This window comes from Gouania willdenowi, chromosome 15, assembly GCF_900634775.1.
Source record: "Gouania willdenowi chromosome 15, fGouWil2.1, whole genome shotgun sequence".
In the NCBI taxonomy this organism is placed as follows: Eukaryota; Metazoa; Chordata; class Actinopteri; order Blenniiformes; family Gobiesocidae; genus Gouania; species Gouania willdenowi.
The window spans coordinates 25,397,064-25,417,049 of NC_041058.1; the positions used below are offsets into that span (position 1 = coordinate 25,397,064).

A 19,986-nucleotide genomic window follows, 5' to 3' on the forward strand; every position below is an offset into this window, starting at 1 on the left:
AAAAGCAGAAAGAACTTCCTTAAGCATCGTCTGCTACAAACTGTGGGATCAAGTATGATATCAACGGAAATTTTATCATCTCAGATATGATATCCTACATCAGAAATAAAATTCAAAATCCTATCACAGACAAAAAACATTGAAAACAAGTTAGATTAAAAAATGTCCTATTGAGATTTACAGGAAAGTGCTTCATCTGGGATTAAAATAGCACTGTTCCTGGGTACGATGGCATGTGCCTGTATTCCAAACTACCTCTAAAGGTAGATATGTTGTAAAATAGCAGAGCTTGTAGAATGTTATGTGAGAAATGTAAACTTGTGTGTAAAAATGTTTACTTGAATAAAAATTCCACACATGTGAAATGAAGTTTATGTCACAAATGATGGGAAAAAATGTCAACCAGTCAAGTTAGAATTTAAACCCAAATAAAATTTTCACACAAGCTTGAACTGATTGTGAAGTCACAGAAAAAATATTCACAAATATGCAGATATTTACACAAATAAAATGACAGCTGCAAACTTGTAATCCAACATATACTCTTATGTTTTTTTTTATTACTTGTGTGAATCTGCACTGCTTGAGTTTTGCGACACATTTTGCGAGACTTCTGTAGCTAAACAGATTTGTACCTAATGTGTAAGGTTTCATTTTTTCAGGAAATTAGATCTCCTGACATGTTTCGATTGCCAACTGTCTTCCTCAGAGGCTCTTATTTCTTCTCAGTTGTTTATGCTGGAAAAAAAACAAACAAAAAACTTTTAAATTAAAGATCAGAAGTCCTAATAATGTCACTGTGTGAAGGCTATGCAACAAAAATATTGTAGTTTTTAGTTTTAGAAAAAGGTTTTAAATTTAAACTTTAACAACAGCAAACATAAGAAAGGTTGTATTAATCTCACAAGGTCCTGTGAACTTGCCATGCAGTGACCAAACTACAGCAATGTCATTCATCTAATCAATATTTCTACATTTTAAATTTAATAACTTAGCCATATTGTTTTTGGGTTATTTTCATTTAATTTGCAGCTGTACGCACTGTTGTGCATTTGTTCTTTTGAATGGGTAAATATATTTCATGCACAGCTATAACATTAAAAGCCTACTCACAGAAATTTGCTGATGTTTAGTGAAGTGCTCTGCCCCCTCGGGGGGCCACCTGCCTGGCTGGTCTTGTGGGTTCAGGGGGGCTTGATGACTTCTAACAGTGGCTCTTACACATACAGCTGTTGTGGATGCACATACATTTCTGGAGCTTGGGGATTGATCTCATTGTGACACAACTTAAAATGTTTGCCTTCCAAAAAATAGCTCTGTCACACTTGTAAAGAACACTCGTGCTCCCTCTGTTCACTCTTGTCTTCATTGTGTCTGAGCAGTGTATTTTCCTCCTAATATTCTCTCTACATGTCACTACACACACAGATTTCAGCAGATTTCACTCCTCTGCTGAAAAGTATCAGAACACCTTCTACCACCAATATGACCAAAATGACTCCATATTGTCCAGCTGCTGATGGTCTTTGTTGGTTTTTGTTGTTTTTTGCAGCATCCAGTGTGGTGAGCAAAATAAAATGTCATTGTGCAGGGAAACATGTTTCTTTACTGTGCACATGATAATAAACACTTTGAATCTTGAATCTTTGAAGGCATATCTGACGTATAAAGTCATATTTGTTTACACTTTATTTTTTATTGCATTGCATAGCTGCCAACACATAACTGTCTACTTACTGTAAGTCTCCTCTTTTCCAATGATTTGTATTCCTACATTTTAGTCAATGAAGTCATTCAGTGTATGTTGTTTAAGTTTGAATCTACAGATATTGTGTATGTGATGTGTGTGTCTAAGTCTGAAAGCAAGCTTGATTCCCACTCAGTTTAAATATTATTTTATTATACATATACATATAAATAATATACAGTGAAGAAAATAAGTATTTGAACACCCTGCTATTTTGCAAGTTCTCCCACTTAGAAATCATGGAGGGGTCTGGAATTTTCATGGAAGGTGCATGTCCACTGTATGAGAGATAACCTAAAAAGAAAAATCCAGAAATCACAATCTATGATTTTTTAACAATTTATTCGTGTGATACAGCTGAAAATAAGTATTTGAACACCAACGTTAATATTTGGTAGAGTAGCCTTTGTTTGCAATTACAGAGGTCAAACGTTTCCTGTAGTTCTTCACCAGGTTTGCACAGACTGCAGGAGGGATTTTGGCCCACTCCTCCACACAGATCTTCTCTAGATCAGTCAGCTTTCTGGGCTGTCGCTGAGTAACACAGACTTTCAGCTCCCTCCAAAGATTTTCAATTGGATTTAGGTCTGGAGACTGGCTAGGCCACTCCAGAACCTTGATATGCTTCTTACGAAGCCACTCCTTGGTTTTCCTGGCTGTGTGCTTTGGGTCATTGTCATGTTGGAAGATCCAGCCACGACTCATCTTCAATGATCTGACTGAGGGAAGGAGGTTTTTGGCCAATATCTCACAATACATGGCTGCAGTCATCCTCTCCTTAATACAGTACAGTCGTCCTGTCCCATGAGCAGAAAAACACCCCCAAAGCATGATGCTACCACCCCCATGCTTCACAGTAGGGATGGTGTTCTTGGGATGGTACGCATCATTCTTCTTCCTCCAAACACACATAGTGGAATTATGACCAAAAAGGTCAATCTTGGTCTCATCTGACCACACAACTTTCTCCCATGACTCCTCTGGATCATCCAAATGGTCATTGGCAAACTGAAGACGGGCCTTAACATGTGCTGGTTTAAGCAGGGGAACCTTCCGTGCCATGCATGATTTCAAACCATGACATCTTAGTGTATTACCAACAGTGACCATGGAAACAGTGGTCCCAGCTCTTTTCAGGTCATTGACCATGTCCTGCCGTGTAGTCCTGGGCTGATTCCTCACCTTTCTTAGCATCATTGAGACCCCACGAGGTGATATCTTGCATGGGGCTCCACTCCGATTGAGATTGTCCATCATGTTTAGCTTTTTCCATTTTCTAATGATTGCTCCAACAGTGGACCTTTTTTCACCAAGCTGCTTTGCAATTTCTCCATAGCCCTTTCCAGCCTTGTGGAGTTGTACAATTTTGTCTCTGGTGTCTTTGGACAGCTCTTTGCTCTTAGCCATGCTGACTGTTTGGGTCTTACTGATTGTATGGGGTGGACAGGTGTCTTTATGCAGCTAATGACCTCACACAGGTGCATCTGATTCAGGATAATACAGTGGAGTGGAGGAGGACTTTTAAAGGCAGACTAACAGGTCTTTGAGGGTCAGAATTCTAGCTGATAGACAGGTGTTCAAATACTTATTTCCAGCTGTATCACACGAATAAATTGTTAAAAAATCATAGATTGTGATTTCTGGATTTTTCTTTTTAGGTTATCTCTCATACAGTGGACATGCAGCTTCCATGAAAATTCCAGACCCCTCCATGATTTTTAAGTGGGAGAACTTGCAAAATAGCAGGGTGTTCAAATACTTTTTTTCTTTACTGTATACAGATATAGACATAAGACACACATTTGATATTGTATGGAAGCACTTTAAACATAAGAAATCTACAGAAAATATTGTGTGTTGTAAAAAGCAACTGAAACATAATTAACTCAACAAAAAAAAGAAGCCTGAAGCGAAGGGAGCTCCCATTGGCTTTTCCATGAGCTATACGGAGAGGCATAAGTAGAGAGCATGGTCAGCAGGACCCCCTGGAACAGAAGCACAGATGTTTAGATGCCAACAGAAGACACTGTTTAATTAGACAGAAGAGGAGGAGCTGGGATGGGAGTGGGTTGCGAGGCGTTTGCGGACAAAGCTTGCGGAAGTAGGTGTGTTGCAAACATTAAAATACACAGTTGAGATTAAACTTGTTCTCAGAGAGTGTGTCCATGTCTACACATCACTTTAGATTCTTTTTTTTTTTCTACTTGTCTGCAATGCATGTTTTGTTATTTGTTAATTGTGACCATCACCAGCCCTCCCTAAGGAAGGGCAAGAAACCTTTTATTATAGGTTGGATATAAAAAGGGAGAGCCGTGTTACACCTTGGTGGAGGGGGAGGGAGAGGGGAAAGGGAGCAGGGAGGAGAGGCTCAAGGTATTTTTGGATTAACTTGTCTAAAATTAAGCCCAGTATGAGTTTTAGTGCGCCCACCCCCCACACCGGCTTGGCAGGCCGCCCCGGACCCACACGCCGTGAGGCGCGCCCCCAAGGCAACCAGGAGATGTGACAAGCACCAAGCCCCACCCGTAGGGAAGGGGCACCCCCACGCCCCACCAGGCCGGCACAGCCCGGAGAGACCCCGCAAAGAGAGCCCCCAGCAACACCCTTCCACGCCCACCAGAGCCGGGCTCCACCCAACACCACCGCCAGCCACGGACCGATAGGCAGGCGAACCCAAGCACCCCCAGCCAGGCACCGCAACCCCACACCAATGTCTCCAGCAGAGCCCCCCCCCAATCACCCACACGAGACACCCCCGACGCCAGCACAGCCCCCCCCCAGTCACCCACGCGCCGACACAAGACACCCCCGACGCCAGCAAAGCCCGGAGGACAGCGGGCCCCAGCCACCAGCCCCACCCGCCCAAAATGGCGCAGCGCCTCGCTGAACCGCGGCCAGTGCCCGGGCAGACGGCGGGGGAGCGTGCCCCATCCGAAGCATTTTGTAGTTTTTGTAAGGTTAATGGTGAGTCTAAGGTGGTTTTCTGATCTATGGTGAGCTGTGGTAGGTTTAAGTTATTGAGGAAGGTTTTAATATCTTCAGGGTTAGGGTTTTAAGTTAGATGAGTATAGGTTTTGATAATAATCATAAAAAATGTTATTAATGTCCTGAGGTAAGCTTAAAGTTTGACCTGAATTATCAGAAATTGCCGCTATGAAATAGTTTTCTTTGTTGTGTTTAAGGTGATTTGCTAAATATTTGCCTGATTTATTATTGTTGTCAAAGTTTTTGTACCGTAATTCCTGCAAAATAAAATCTGTTTTTTTCAGATAAAATGATGTCCAGATTAAGTTTTGTATTTTGGAGTTTTTTCCATAAAAGTTCATACGGGTTAGCTGCGTATTCTTCTGTAAGTTTCTTAATTTTTTCTTCAATCGTTTTTTCTGCTATCTGTTCCTGTTTTTTCTTGTCAGAAGAGTATGATATAATCTTTCCTATGATGACAGCCTTGCCGGTTTCCCATAGTAAGGACGGTGACACTTCCAGAGAATCGTTTGTTAATAGAAGGTCCTCCCATTCTTTTCTTATCATTTTACCAAATTCACTGTCATTAAGTAATGAAGTATTAAAGCGCCACAGAGAGGATAATTTCTGATTAGAGTCACACTTCAGGGTGAGGGATATCGGGGCATGATCGCTAATGATTATAGGATGTATGTTAGAAGAAATCTTATGTGCGATGAAATTATTTGAGAGAAAGAAGTCAATTCGGGAGGATTTATGCACAGGGGAGAAGAAGGTGTGTTCTTTTTTAGTTGGGTTGTTCAGTCGCCATACGTCTCCTATTCCAAGATCATCCATGTAATTCATTAATACTTTAGCAGATCGAGACGGTTTTGTATTTGGGCACTTACTGGATCTGTCTAATGATATGTTGAGTGCCAGATTGAAGTCACCTCCGATGATTAATGATGAGTCTGCAGATCGGTCCGATAACTCCGAAAAGACTGTGGAAGAATTCAGGGTCGTCATTATTGGGGGCATAGAGGTTAAGAATTGTGAAACATTTATTATAGATTACCACTTTGATAATAATATATTTACCCTCTGGGTCTATGGTGGAGTTAATTATGTTAAAGAGTAATCTTTTGTTGAAAAGACTCCTCTTTGCCTGCATGTTGTACATAATGTCCCTCCGTCCTAAAGACCCTCAGCCTCATAGAAACAGGGTTTGGAATCTTATGCCGTTCTCCTTTACAATCCTCCGTACCTCTGCGTATTCCTTCCTCCGCAGCAGGACCTCAGAAGCGTAATCCTGATCCAGGGTTATCTTACAGTTTTCCCAGGTGAAGCCTTTCTTTTGCCACACCGGTTTAATCACCTGTTTCTTCACTTTAAAACTGTGGAATCTGACCACGATGGATCTCGGCTGTGCGCCCGCAGGTGGATTGATGTAATTGATATTTACACTATATTTAATATTATTACCAGAATAATTTATAACACTTCCATAGTGGTCTGCAATATACCCACAAAGACGCTTTACGTAAGAAATAAATGAGCAAAATTACATTTTTGACATTTTATTTTGAAAAAAGGGTTTCACATACACATAAAATAACAAAAAAAAGTTTAAAAAACTCCAATTTAACAGTAACATGTTCAATAAACAAATTATTAATATTATTAGAATAAGGCATTGCACAAAAAAACAACATGATAAATATATAAAGCTTAGCCTAAATTAAAAAAAAAACAAACAAAACAATAACTGAACTTAAATAGCTGCAGCTTGAAGACTTAAGTGCAAACTGTAACTTTGCTACAAAAGAATTATGCATTTAAAGTGCCTCATCACATATTCTTTTTAATTTAAATATTAAATAATATTACAATACTAAAATTGCAGTAATGAACACACATCAACTTAAACAGTTGCAGTTCACAGAGGTATTGCACAGACAAATTATTTAGCAAAAATAGTGTCATTTTATGGTGGTGCTTTATAAAGCAGGAAATAAAAGCCTATTTAAATGCAGTCTGAGGGGATCTGAAGACTTTATTCATGAAAGGAAATGAAACTACAGAATAAAAGTCCTGAAAATAAAAGAAAGTATGTGGAGGGTCTCAGAGCCGGTTTCCGTTGATGCTGACTTTAACTGAGTGGCACGTCATAGCCTGACGTCGGATGGTTGCTAGGCGACGCACTTGTTTGTCCAAGCGCACCATTCCATTCTTCGGAACCTGGAAAACAAAACAAAAAAGGCTCATTTTTCTGGGGTCAAAACATTTGTGCGTGCCGTGCACACTCAGTCGTGTGTGTGCACGTTTTGTGTGTCCTGTAATGGTGTAAGAAATAATTGATTTGGCAATTTATCGTGATATTTCACTGCAAAATTTGGTTTTGATCCAAAAAATGTCCAAAATCAATTTTTTTAGTCAAGTTTAACAATTTATTTTTTTTGTCGCTAACATTAGCATAGCACGTAAACGCTGGTCACTAGGTGTCAGTGAACGCATCATCAGACCTTGTTACACTACGTCACTCCTCATTGCTTTTCAGCTTCATTTTCATGAAACATACTAAACACTTTGAAACATGTATGTGGTTAAATTTTATTAAAGAAATTAACAACTTCACAGAATCAGAATCTGTTGTAGAAGCAAAAGTTAAAATTTAAATAAAAATGTAATTTGACACTTTGATAAACATGCCACTAGTTTTGGATATTGGTGCTTGAATTACAGTTAGTTACCATTTACTTGTTCTCACAAGTTTAAAAAAATGAAATAAATAAAGTCAAGTTTTTCTATCTATAGTGATAGCAGATGTCCACCAGGTGGCAGCAGGTGTGTTTACAGCTGCTTCCTGTTCTCTCATTGGTCAGTGAGCTAAGATCAGGGAGGAGGAGGCGGGGCTACTCACCCTGTTAGACTGCACGTTCCACTTGGGTCGCACCACGTAGACTTTGTTGCTCGGCATGGGGACGCGAGCACGGTTGCAGACGTCAGGGTAACCGGGGCTCAGGGCTCTGCAGGAGGAGAAGGTGTGACGTTACACACACAGGAAGTGAAACAGAATCAACCATTGATCAACCACTAACAGGAAACAAAAGCTTTGATTTCTGCTGAATGTTGTGAATGAGTACGTAACCATGATATTATTTGACTGACAACAAGAAGAAGAAAGTAAACACATTTTTACTTACTTCTCCTCTCCAGTTAACTGCTTCTCAAAATCTCTGCGAGGAGTCTGACCACCAGAGCTGCACAGACACACACACATCCATGAGGTTAAGGAAAAGTGGATAGGAAAGGAGATAGGAGGGAATATTCAGACGCACACAGGAAGTCAGAGGTGGAACAGGAAATGAAACGGGAAGTACAGAGAACATCAACACGATGATAAAGGAGGAAATGATGGAGAGGATCAGTAGTGTGTGCTGCCCCCTGCTGGTCACTGGTTGGATGTCCCGCTGTGATCCAACATGTTGGATGTGGTTGTGGTCGTACCTGAGGCAGCGTCTCTGAGGCATATGCTGGTCCAGGTCTCTCTGCTGTCGCTCCTCCCTCGTCAGCTCTCTGATGTTGGAAGTCACACCGAAGATGGGCCGCGACCACTCGTCTGAAAGGAAGGAAGGAACCATCATCTGTAACGATGACCAGCTGAAGCCGTACACCGTACACAGGTATGAGCGTGGGCGGGGCTTACGGATGAGTTTGAGGGCCAGCTCTTTGTTGGATCTGGTCTCTTTGGGATGTTTGTAGAGAAACATGACGGCTCTGCCGATGCTGCTGTGCTTTAGGGTCTGCTGGCTAACGCTGGTAAGCTAAACACAGAGAGGAGGGGTTAAAGGTTAAAGGTCACAGAGAGGCACAGGGATCAGATGGAGCATCAGATAGATGAGTGAGACCTGCTGTAGGATCTTCAGCATCTCCTCTCTGATGTTCAGAATAGGCAGAGACTTATCAGGTAGAGGACTGATCCACTCCTTAATGGCTGACATCACCCCACAGTCTAGGAACGTCTCCTTCAAGTCCTGTCTGAGGGAAAAATAAACACAGCACAGCAAGGTGAGGTAGGTGTGTGTGTGTGTGTGTGTGTGTGTTCTTACTTCTTCAGGTGCTTCACCACCTGAGGCAGCAGTAACAACTTCTTCGTAGCAAGTTTGTTCTGAATGTTCAGAGTTCGATCCTCCTGTTACACAAACACACCCAACTCTTTAATGCTTTTACTTTTACTTTGAAGCAGGGAGCTTTATTGTGAAGGGATGGACGGACCTCTGCGGCCTCGGTCATCTTGGCGATCATGGCACTGACCACGTCGTCTGCGTCGCTGATTGAGATTCCTCCAACACGACGACGACTTTTCATCGCTTTCCTACGAGCTAGCATGATGTCAAAGTCTGAGATGAAGCTGGTACCATGCACACACACACACACACACACACACACAGTTACTTTACTGGTGTTTTGGTGAAACCAGTGTCCATGTTAACTGATGACTGTCTTCTCAGCCACACCAGCTAACACAGTCACCAGCTAACATGATCAAAAACATGTTGCTTTCAATCACTGCAGTTACTCTGATAGCTAATGCTAACGAGTCACTACTGATTGGATGTGTGTCAGTAAGGGGGCGTGGCTCATGCTCAGGTGTCAACACTGTGTTCAACCAATGAGGTGATTGGTCTGTAATTGGTCCAAAGTGTCACATGTGAACTTACTGCTGCCCGCTGTGGTCGACGCCCTTGCCTGAGTCTGACTCTTCTTCCTGTGGCGCCGTCTTCTCCTTCGTCTGTTTGTCTCCTTCCAGGTGCTCCTTGTCAAAGCCCTGTAGACACGTTCTAAGTGAAAACTACACATCTATGTTCACTAGATCTATAGGCTATCAGTCTTTACCATGAAGTCTTCCTCATCCTCGTCTTCAGACGCTCCAAAGATGTCTGCGATCAATTGTCTACACACACACACGGTCAGAACTCTGCTGGTGGTCATGTGACCTCTCTGTGTTACTCACTCATCCTCGTATCCAGACTTGCTGTTGCTGCCGTTTGAGTCGTTGTCGTCATCCGACATCACTCGACTCTTCTTCACGACTGAGGAGAGACGACAACATCAGGAGTGTAACTCCAACTGGTCACCATTATAACTGATGACTTGTTTAAATTGGATTTTAAAAACCACAGAAATTGGTTAATAGTATAAAATGTAAGGAAATTTGGTTTAAACTAGCTTAAAAAAAAGGCATTAAAATATGTTAAAAATAAACATAAAATGTAGTGAAAAGTGGTTAAAAGTGACAACAATGGCTCAACATATGCAACATTAACTGGGAAAAGTGGTGGAAAGGGTTTATAAGTAATAAAAATGTCTTGAAAGTCAAAAAAGTGCAGAAAACGCCATTAAAATTTGTGGCAGAAATGGGAGTAATTTAGTAAAAATGCATTAAAAGGAGCAAAAATATGGTTAGAAAAAGTGATGAATATAGGTGAAAATATGGCAAGTTTGGTGTAGTTGCAGAAAAAGGATAAAAATAAGCAAAAATTGACTCAAATTGTTTATAAAATATTTTTAGTCCCTTGAAGGGTGGTGACCCCCTGCCAGTGTCTCATGACCCCAAATGGAGTTCTGACCCAAAGTAGGGCTGGGCGATATGGCCTTTTATAAATACCGCGATATTTTTAGGCCATGTCACGATACACGATATATATCTCGATATTTTGCATTACCCTTGAATTAACACTTTGATGCACAAAATCACACCAGTATGATGATTCTATATGTCTACATTAAAACATTCTTGATCATACTGCATTAATATATGCCAATTTTAAACTTTCATGCAAAAAAGGGGATATCACAACTAAGTGTGTGTGTGTATATATGTGTGTGTGTGTGTTTATATATACAGTATATGTGTGTGTATATGTGTGTTTGTGTGTGTTTATATATACAGTATATATGTGTGTAACGTCTGATTGGTACAAACGTGTGATGTCTCACCAGGCTTTTCTTCATCCTCCTCCTCATCCTCGCTGTCAGACAGGAACTTCTTCCTCTTCGCTGCAGACACACACACACGTTGATCCTGTGGAAACAGACGTTACCATAACGTTCAGAGTAGAAGTCAGGACTTTATGTTGATTTTACCAAAGGCAAGATTAGAACTAAAACAAAGATGTCCGTCTGTTCTAGGGTTAAATTATGGAATGATGTTGAGAAAGAAAAAAAAATGCGTGACACACTACTTAAAATATTAATATTCAATATTCGTTAGAAAAGATATGTAAAGTAGTAGACATATGTGTGTAAGAGTATGAAGTATTCTTTGTTAAATTTTGTATATAAAAAAGTATATATATATATATATATATATTAGTTTTTTGCATTCTTTGAAAAAGGAAACTCAAATGTTCTTTGTTGTATGCTTGCATTTTTTTGTGTATTATTTGAGAACAATAACTTGAATGTTATGATTTATGTTGGGCATATAAGCATTTTTGCTTCCGTCTGTTTCAGTCTTGTTTTATGTTTTTAAATTGAGATTTATTTTTAGACTGAAACAAATAAACTGAGACTATAATTGGGAACTTTTCTCATTTAGAAATGAAGGTGTGACTTATACACCGATGCCACTTATACATCCATTTTTGTTCTGACAGCAGTGGGTTATTATTGTTATTGTTTACTGTCAGTCAGTCTGTTGCTAAGTAAATTGTGGCTAAGGAAGTGTGTCTCTGACCTCTGACTGACGCCCAGCGCTGTCAGACGCAGGATGTTCGTCCTGCACTGGAGTCCCACCGTCGTCATCTGCAGAACGAAGCACACGTTAACGTTAGCATTAACATGTGAACTACATCTACAGTGGACACAAAACAAGAGAAGAAGAGCAGCTCATTGGTGGTAGATTAACTGAACTATTGGTTAGTTGTCTCATGTTGATGGTGAGTTCATTAACTTTATATTTGGTGATGAAGTGCTATGAGAGTTGTATTCAACGCTATAATAATAAAGTTTAATTGAACTGAAATGGTAATGTAGATTTACATCAGTACAATTTGTTCACTGATATTAAAAAAAAAAACATGTTAAAAATAATAAAATAAATATGGCACTTTATAAATCACTTAAGTTAAATCAGTTAATTATTTATTATTGAATATCAAGTGTTGGAAAACTTTAGAATATCAAAAATTGGCAAAAAGTGAATATCAAACACCTCTCATAATAATAATAATAATAATATAATAATAAAAGTGACTTTGAGATTCCCTTAATGATATGCATTATAAACACAATTATTAATAATATTATTTAATATTACTGAACAGTGTAACGGTACAAATTGTATCCAAATTAACTGGTGACAAATAGAGTAGAATTTATATGATTTGACACTTTTGCAGAACAATATAAACCAACAATAAATATCAAAATATCACACAAACCGAAGATTGATTGTATTTGAACATTTTCATAATCATTATTTTGATTTTGTGTTGACAAAATAGTAAAGTGATTTAACAGCATCCTGTTAGCATGATGCTAACAGGACTTTATTGACATGATTCCGTGTATTCACTGTTAAACTTTAGGTAGTTAATGGTTGGTTTGGGTTGTTAGTTAGCTGATGGTGTTACACCAAATTCTATTTCTATTTCTCTGGTCTGTGTGAGCGAGTTCAAGCAGCCCAGTGGCAACAGCGCCCCCAATGGTCACAGAATGTGGTGTAACACCTGTAAGGAGGAGACAAAGTTAGGTACCCGAGCGTCCTCCAGAGATAAAGTTCTTCTCTCCGTCCATCTTTCACTTCGGTGTCGGTTTCGGTTCTGAGCAGAGGTTAAAATATGTCCGCTTATAGTGAACAGACTGTGAAATAATCTCCAAAACAGCGCAGAAGGAAGCAAAGAGATGAACTCACTGCTTCCAAAGTTAAGAGCAAACCAATCACTGCGCATGCGTAAAGTAGGACGGAAATTCAAGTTTTATTCGATTTTTTGAAAGAACGAGAAAAAAACAAAAAACAAAACTGTATTTCTCTAAAGCGTTTCCAAAATATTAAAACAAGGTCCTAAAGAAGTTATAAAATATAATTTATGATTTTAATCAAAAAAAAAAACAAGTTCAAACTTCAGAAAACAATAATATTTAAATAATATTTATTATAATTAGAAATAAAAACTGTTTGTGATCCTGAATGTGTTTGTATTTCCCTGATGAGAGGAATAAGTGGGCTGAGCACACAAACACTTCACTGTGTGTGTGTGTGTGTTCAGAGCTATACAATTCTTCCCTTATCACAATAACTATTTACAAAAGAACAAGGAGAGTGTGCTGAAGGGGTGGGGTGCACGTGGGGCGAGGTTAAACAAAATCTGCTCTGATGGGGTAATAAATGTGATCCATTTACTCCAAATAACATAAAACCTGTCCTTTTGGATCCTTATAATATAAGTCAACTGTGTACTTATAAACAATGTTTGACCTCCATAAAGATGTGACGTTAAGATAAAAAAAACATTCATTTCATTGATGCCGTCATGTTTTATTTTCTCTACTTGAAGCATTTCATTCACACTTATCTCCATATCTGTGTAGTGTCAAATGTGAGAAACCAATCATTTCAACAATGTTAGACCCAAATAAAGTGAAACAAGGCAGATGAGAAAGTGATTTATTAAAATGAACAACAGGCTGAGAGGAAGCTTTGATCCATGTGTATCACACAGCTGTGAGAGCACTTCTCCCACTGGAAGCTACAGCATTCAACCTCTGCTTCATCTGAAATAAAAAAGATCATAAAGGCACACATTTCATTCCTCCTAAACATGTGTACAACATGTACAACCAAAGACAAGCTGTATGATTACACACTAGGGCAGCACCATTTTGACCAAAAAAAAAAAATGCAATTTTTCTGACAGATATTGTGATTTCGATTTCATTTACGATTGTTATGGTCATTTTTATATTCATCATCATATCCTCAAATGTATGTTCATGTGTACAATTTGTCATGTTTTAATACATGACGACTCCATTAATCTTTACACTTTTGAACAGCTGAATCATGATTAAACAGTACAGATCGTATTATTCTCAGTGCAGCACAGTCTCTGCCAAGGCCAGAATCTCTGCTCACATGCAGACATACACTGACGCACACACTTATCAAGACAGATAAAGACTGGAGCCAAACCTTCTCATAACATCTTCATCATCCTCCAACATTTCCACTATGGGCATCTGACTCCCTCCCTTTTGTCTCTCACTGTTGGGACCTTTTCTTATCTGTATAAAAAGCTTAAGCTTTGAAACTGTTGGAGCGGGGCGCGGCACTTCCTTCGGACGTCCGCCTGGACGGACGCTAATTTTGTTTCACTTTGTTCCATCTTGTACCTTTTTACTTAGCAATAGAATAAACTTTTTATATAAAATCATCAATGCTTCTCCTGGATTCCATCATTCAACCAGAGCAATGAATCATGTCACTAAATGAGGTCAACCGTAAATTCTGCCGTAACAATTGGCGTCGACGAACTGAATCCATCTTCTGCTCTGTGGGGCGTCGATCGTGGACCAGCACTGGGTCGACACATTTGAAGCCCCGGGGCTGGCCCGCGGTGGTCCGCCCTCGGACAGAGACTGGAGCACGAACCATCGGTTGAACCTCAAACACCAATTCGGACTAAGGTAAAGCTGCCTTTATAAACATATATGTATAAATTTTCATTTACATATATATATATTCGCTCTGTGTTGATTTTTTTTGGAACCAGTCAAGCATTGTATTGATTTTCAGCTTTGAGCTTTGATTTTGATCCTCAGCTGTTCTGTGTTTTGACGCAGTGAATAGCCATGAGAAAGGCTCAAATGGTTGAGGTTCTGTGCTTTTTAATGCTGTAGGTTCTCTCTGGTTTTCTTCGGGCTCGGATATTTTGTTTAGGCATAAAATACGGCTGGTCATTATTTACTTTGGTTTTGTTCGGACACCCACAGACAGCCTGTGAGGTCCTGACCATAGATAGACGGGCAACCAAAGTTTCCAAAACATCCCAGCGGTGCCATGATCTGAGTTCACCTCTGTACCGAAAGCAAAATAGATTAAAACCCCGAATCTAACCTAAATTGTGTTTCTGTGAATCAAACAGATGAACAACCCAATAAACAAATAATATATGCATACGCATATACAATCTTGGTATGATGTGAACTCAGATCATGCTTTCAGGCGAGTTTTACTTTTTTTTTTTTATTATCTTTGTTTTTATTTTGTTTAAACGTGGAATCAGATTTCTCCCTTTGGCTTGGCTTTAATGCTTTCATTTGGACGAGTGTCAGCTTTTGAGAAAGGGAGAGAAAGACAGAGAGCCAAACACACACACGTCGCTGCTGTGTTTTTCTTTTTTTTGGACGTGTGAACACACACACACACACACACACACACACACACACACACACACACACACACACACACACACACGTACAGAGAGAGAGAAAGGGAGAGAGAGAGAGAGCACACACACACAGGCACGCGCACGGGCGCACGCACACGCACAGCCACACCCATCCCAAGAGAGAGAGGTGGCGCCCCTCACTGGCCAGTTTAGTGCACTACACACTTGTGACACAACATTGTGATTTCTCACTTCTCCCCTGCCGATAGAATAGTGCCATTACACACAGACACTATTTTTATTTTTATTTTTTATTTTATTTTGATTTCATGTTTGATGGGCAACACACACTCAAACACACACACACAGATGAATACAGTATTTCATTTTATTTTATTTTAATATTACTGTTACCATCATTATCATTTTTTATTATTTAAATTGTTAGTTTCTGTTGGCTTTGTGGTTGCCCCCTGAAGAAACGACATCTTCAATGAAAGAATGAAATCACCTTCAACTCTTACGCTAATGGGATGTCAACATCATTCAAAGGACCAAGCATCAGAAGGAAATGGACAATCAAAGGTGTGTGACCTTTCAGGACTCAAGGACTCAACTCCCATTCAGCAAAGCAATGCTGAAATAACTCGCTCAGTCCCAAGTCAACTCTTCATCGTCTATGAATGGGCCGCATGCCAATGCCCCATCATCAAAGACTGAGAACCTGTGGGCGTCGGAGTGGACACTCCCCCCACCAATGAGTTGCGAGTTAAACGCCACGACTACTGCCTGAATGATGGGCAGCAACTGCAGACTGGTCACACGTCTGCTGGAAATCTTCACCAAAAAGACACTGTTTCAAAAGCCACAAGGATACCAAGCAACAAGAAGTCCACCACAGCCTTTGGTGGTAGTGCTAAATCACTTTAGCCTTGAACTTTGGCATGGAGGGGGACAACTAGCAAATAGCCAACAAGCTTCTCCTTCGCACAATACTAACCCCTCTATCTTCTGACTGTGCACTAGATTATTTTGTTTTCATTTATTCTCTCACACGCAGACAGACCAGACATACAGTCACACACCCACATTCACAACTATGAGAAACACAGGACCACCAGAACTTCACACAGAACCCTTCTGTTTGCCACATGAGATCAAGTGTGCCCATCATTTATCTTTGCTCATTTATTTACACTGCTTTGGCCTTTATGAGAAAACAACAAACAAAGGGGAAGAAAATAGTGTTACTGATAAGGTTGTTTTTGTTTGCTTTTCTTTCATTTATTTTCTTGATTGAGGGGAGGCCCCCCACAATGCAAGATATGGTTACATCCGCTGAAGACAGAGCCCTCTGTTGCCTCAGCTTTTGGAGCTGAAGTTTTAATTTTTATTGGCCATGATTTTTTTGAGCTCACACGTTTTTCTCCTTTGTTATTTCTGAACGATTCTTCTTTTTCTCTTTTGTTTTTACTCAATTTCAGGAAAATTGAGACAGAGATTGAGGACTGCAGCCTCAACAAGTTTAAATTTTGACATTTTTTTGACCGATACCCTCGTAAACAATCTGTACCTTACCCTTTTGAAGCTGCTTGCGACAGACAGCCTAGTTCAACATTCATTGTTTTCATTTTGCGCGCCTCCCCCTTAACCGCGTCGGACTGTCTGGCCGGCCCAAAGCCACTCGACAGCAGGGGGGGGTACCAAATTTTTCCTGAGGAAAAAAAAAAAAAAAAAAAAAATGTCCCAATAGTTGCTATGAGTACATAGGCAATTACTTTTCAAACAAGAAGTCCTGGTTTAATGTGCAGAAAAAGGGAAAGCGCTCTTTGGGGGATAGCGGTCCACCTGATTTGATACATGCTTGGTAACCGAATACCGTTCTGAACAAATTTCTACGTTCCCTTAGAGTGAGGGTTATTAGAGGTTGCGTGCTCCGTCCAATCTTAGAGGTGCCCAATAAAAGTCCTGACAGTTGTGCGATGTTTTCCTTCAGTTTGGTACTGTTGTGAATTATCTCCCAAACTCTTATTTTCAAGAGCGGTGGTTGAGCCCCGCTGATTCAGAGATTCTTTTTATATCTTTGGAGACGGACGGCGGGTGAGTTTCCTTCAGGTTTGGTACCGGAGGTTGTGTTTTCCTTCAGTTTGGTACTGTTGTGAATTATTCTCCCAAACTCTTATTTTCAAGAGCGGTGGTTGAGCCCTGCTGATTCAGAGATTCTTTTTTACATTTCTGGAGACGGACGGCGGGTGAATTTCCCGCGGTTTGGTACCGCGGTTGAGTTTGTTGAGTTAGACACGGCTGTGCTATTCCTGCCTGATCAGCAGATGAGCAGACTGTCAGTACCACGGGCGATAATCTAAGACTCCGCAAAGGCGGAAGTAAAAAGGAGCGTACCTCTTAGTAATCAGATGATACCAGTGAAAAGCAATTAATTAACACTAAAAGGTTGCCAAGCATGGGGGGGCAATAAGAGCTCATTGACCCCGAGAGACGAGGTGGACTGGCTATCGCCATTGGTGGGTTAGATGAGACCTATATTCTACTTAGACACTATGCAACAAAACCTTGTGAATGAATGGACGTGAAAATTGAGGCATGAACGTGTGCGGTGCATGAATGACTGAATGATGACACGTTACGTATGCCTGAGAGAACCGTGTTGTGAGTGCGAATGTGCCGTGGACGTGTCATTGAGTGATTGACCGATGAATGGCTGTTTGACTACACATGTTCCTCTGTTTCACCTTCTTTTCCTCCTGGGTTCTGATGCACTTGATCTTCTCCCTGTTTTTGCCAATTATGTAGTGGGGTGTTCAGAAAACACTGCTGCTTGTTAAAAATTAAGGTTTTAGGCCTTGGGCCTTCTAAAAAGTTACCAGGTTTTAAAGGTTTTTTCTGGGTGTTTAAAAACACCAAACAGCGTTTTTATATATGATACCACTTTCAGTGGAATGACTGGCTTTGACCTTGACTGACCTTACATGTTCAGTGTCCATGTTTTTGTTGTTATATGTGTATACTCGTTGTGGTGTGCACTTGTCTACGTCTTCGTCTTAGTTGTTGTTATTATGTAGCTTTTTCCAAAATACAGGTCGCTGTAAGGAGACGAATCAGATCCAACTAAAGAAAAGAGATATTTTAAATTATCCAGTTAAGTCTTAATGGTTTCCTCTCTTTCTGTTTCTGAGTGTTTCCTAACAGAATGCCACCGCCTTCTCGACTCCGATCCTTCCTCTTCGCCGCCATGCCTGGTCACTGCTTCTTATGATGAAGGATGAGAATTAAAGGGAAGTATTGTCCATAACTGTAACTGGGAAGCAAAGGGGAAATAGATTGAAATAGACACGTGACAATATGACATATTGTGGATGTTCTAACATAATATCTATTCCAGAGACTACAGCGACTTCCAATCCAACTGCAAAAGTGGGGACAGATCTTCAAATTTCCAAAAGGAGCGTACAGTTGACCCTGGCTTTGACCTTTATGGCTGAGGAGAAGGAGGTCGAGGAGGTTGGAGGGCACAAAGGCAGGCGGACACAAGAGAGAGGAAAACGGAGACACATCCAAAATGATCAGATAAGTGATTTTCCAATGATATTTATCATATGGTTTTAAGAATCCAAATGTATTCTTATGTAAAAAAGGGAAGGGAGGGGCCAACGTCCCTCTGATTTTTGATTTATATTTTATCATAGGAAAATAATATACCCCAAAACCCTCCAACCATTTTCTTCTTGTTCCAACAGCACTTAGCGTGCAAGACCATAAAACACCTTCAATGGGTTTAGACACGTTTAAGGGAAAAATTAAGTGTTCTCAACATTGGGTTGGTGGCCCAATCTGGGTCGCCTGAGATTTAAAAAGGGTCCTCCTGAAATTCTTGATAATTGATTGAAATAAGAGATAGTTTAAAGTTAAGTAACTTCCAAGCATTTAAGGAAGCTCTCCAAACCGTGCTGGGGCTCGTCACCCCTACGAATGGGATAAATACAGAGAGCAAAAGACAATATGATTGTTCGACTCAACTTAACTTTAATTCTGTCTAACCTTAAAGGGCCAATAATCTTGCTAAACTCTGGTTCAGACACAGAATAGGAGACACTTTTGCCACCAATTGACCTTCAAAATTAAGTAAATTACATCTCAAATAATAATTATGAGGGAAATGAATGAAATAAATGAACTGACAAATTCAGCTCTATAAAAGAATTAGGCTATGTGAATAGGTGTGGAGTGTTAACACTATTCAGAATAAATAAAGGATAGAATAAGATTTCTCCTTCACAAATAAGAGATAGCAACGAAAAATGAAACAAACAATTTAAATAAATAAATAACATTATTTATTTATTTGGTTAAACTCATTTAGCTTTCTCACATCTCCATGTCTCCCAATTGTATGTATTCATCTTGAGAAGACATGTAATCACACTCCACACTCCTCCGTCTGACTTGCATGTCCTTCTCCGTCCGACTTGCATGTCCTTGTAAACAGTGGTTCTCAAATTGCTTCTCACCAGGTAAGTAGATGTACCACAGATAATCACTGCAACTCCAGCTATGCTTCTTCTTACTCCAGGAAAAGAAAATCGAATTAATACTTCCTGCTTTTCTTTCAGCCTCATATTTTCCCACTCGCGTGCGAATGCTACAGATAACATTGAGCTAGCATGGCTAAAAGCTCACTAACCCACACCTAACCATTGTGTGATTGTGCAGCAGCACCTTTTAGGATCTGAAAAGCTCTCAGATCCTGACCTCTGACCTGTCTCTGCCTTCCTGGCCATACTAACTATTCATTTAGTTAGTTAACTAAACCTAACACCCCTAAACTTCTATTCTATTCTATTCTATTTTATTCTATTTTATTTTATTTTATTTTATTTTATT

General features: G+C 40.0%; 1 protein-coding gene across 5 annotated transcripts; it reads right to left on the bottom strand.

Annotated features, from left to right (window-relative positions):
- Nucleotides 1–6,735: 6,735 nt before the first annotated feature.
- Nucleotides 6,736–12,662, bottom strand: LOC114477169 (protein IWS1 homolog). Of its 5 annotated transcripts, none has more exons than XM_028469320.1 (15): nucleotides 12,612–12,662; nucleotides 12,454–12,519; nucleotides 11,433–11,500; nucleotides 10,694–10,778; nucleotides 9,708–9,786; nucleotides 9,590–9,647; nucleotides 9,415–9,521; nucleotides 8,969–9,104; nucleotides 8,803–8,885; nucleotides 8,602–8,731; nucleotides 8,400–8,517; nucleotides 8,201–8,312; nucleotides 7,897–7,953; nucleotides 7,614–7,719; nucleotides 6,736–6,931 (listed from the first exon to the last, which is right to left on the bottom strand). In XM_028469320.1, exons 2-15 carry the CDS (start codon nucleotides 12,491–12,493, stop codon nucleotides 6,815–6,817), a joined length of 1,296 nt encoding a protein of 431 aa, XP_028325121.1. In that variant the 5' UTR covers nucleotides 12,494–12,519; nucleotides 12,612–12,662; the 3' UTR covers nucleotides 6,736–6,814. The 5 variants fall into 5 exon arrangements, with proteins under 5 accessions (XP_028325121.1, XP_028325124.1, XP_028325123.1 ...); XM_028469323.1 differs by having other exon boundaries at nucleotides 10,694–10,753; nucleotides 11,492–11,500; nucleotides 12,612–12,628; XM_028469322.1 differs by having other exon boundaries at nucleotides 10,694–10,753; nucleotides 11,492–11,500; nucleotides 12,454–12,625.
- Nucleotides 12,663–19,986: the final 7,324 nt, after the last annotated feature.

Bases quoted from the DNA above. Each gene is read 5' to 3' on its own strand.
- LOC114477169 (XM_028469320.1), bottom strand. From the start codon at position 12,493: ATGGACGGAGAGAAGAACTTTATCTCTGGAGGACGCTCGG. The intron at 9,522-9,589 runs GTAAAGACTGAT...ACGTGTCTACAG, and splicing joins AGGATGAGGAAGACTTCATG to GGCTTTGACAAGGAGCACCT. The intron at 9,105-9,414 runs GTAAGTTCACAT...GCATGGTACCAG, and splicing joins GTCGACCACAGCGGGCAGCA to CTTCATCTCAGACTTTGACA.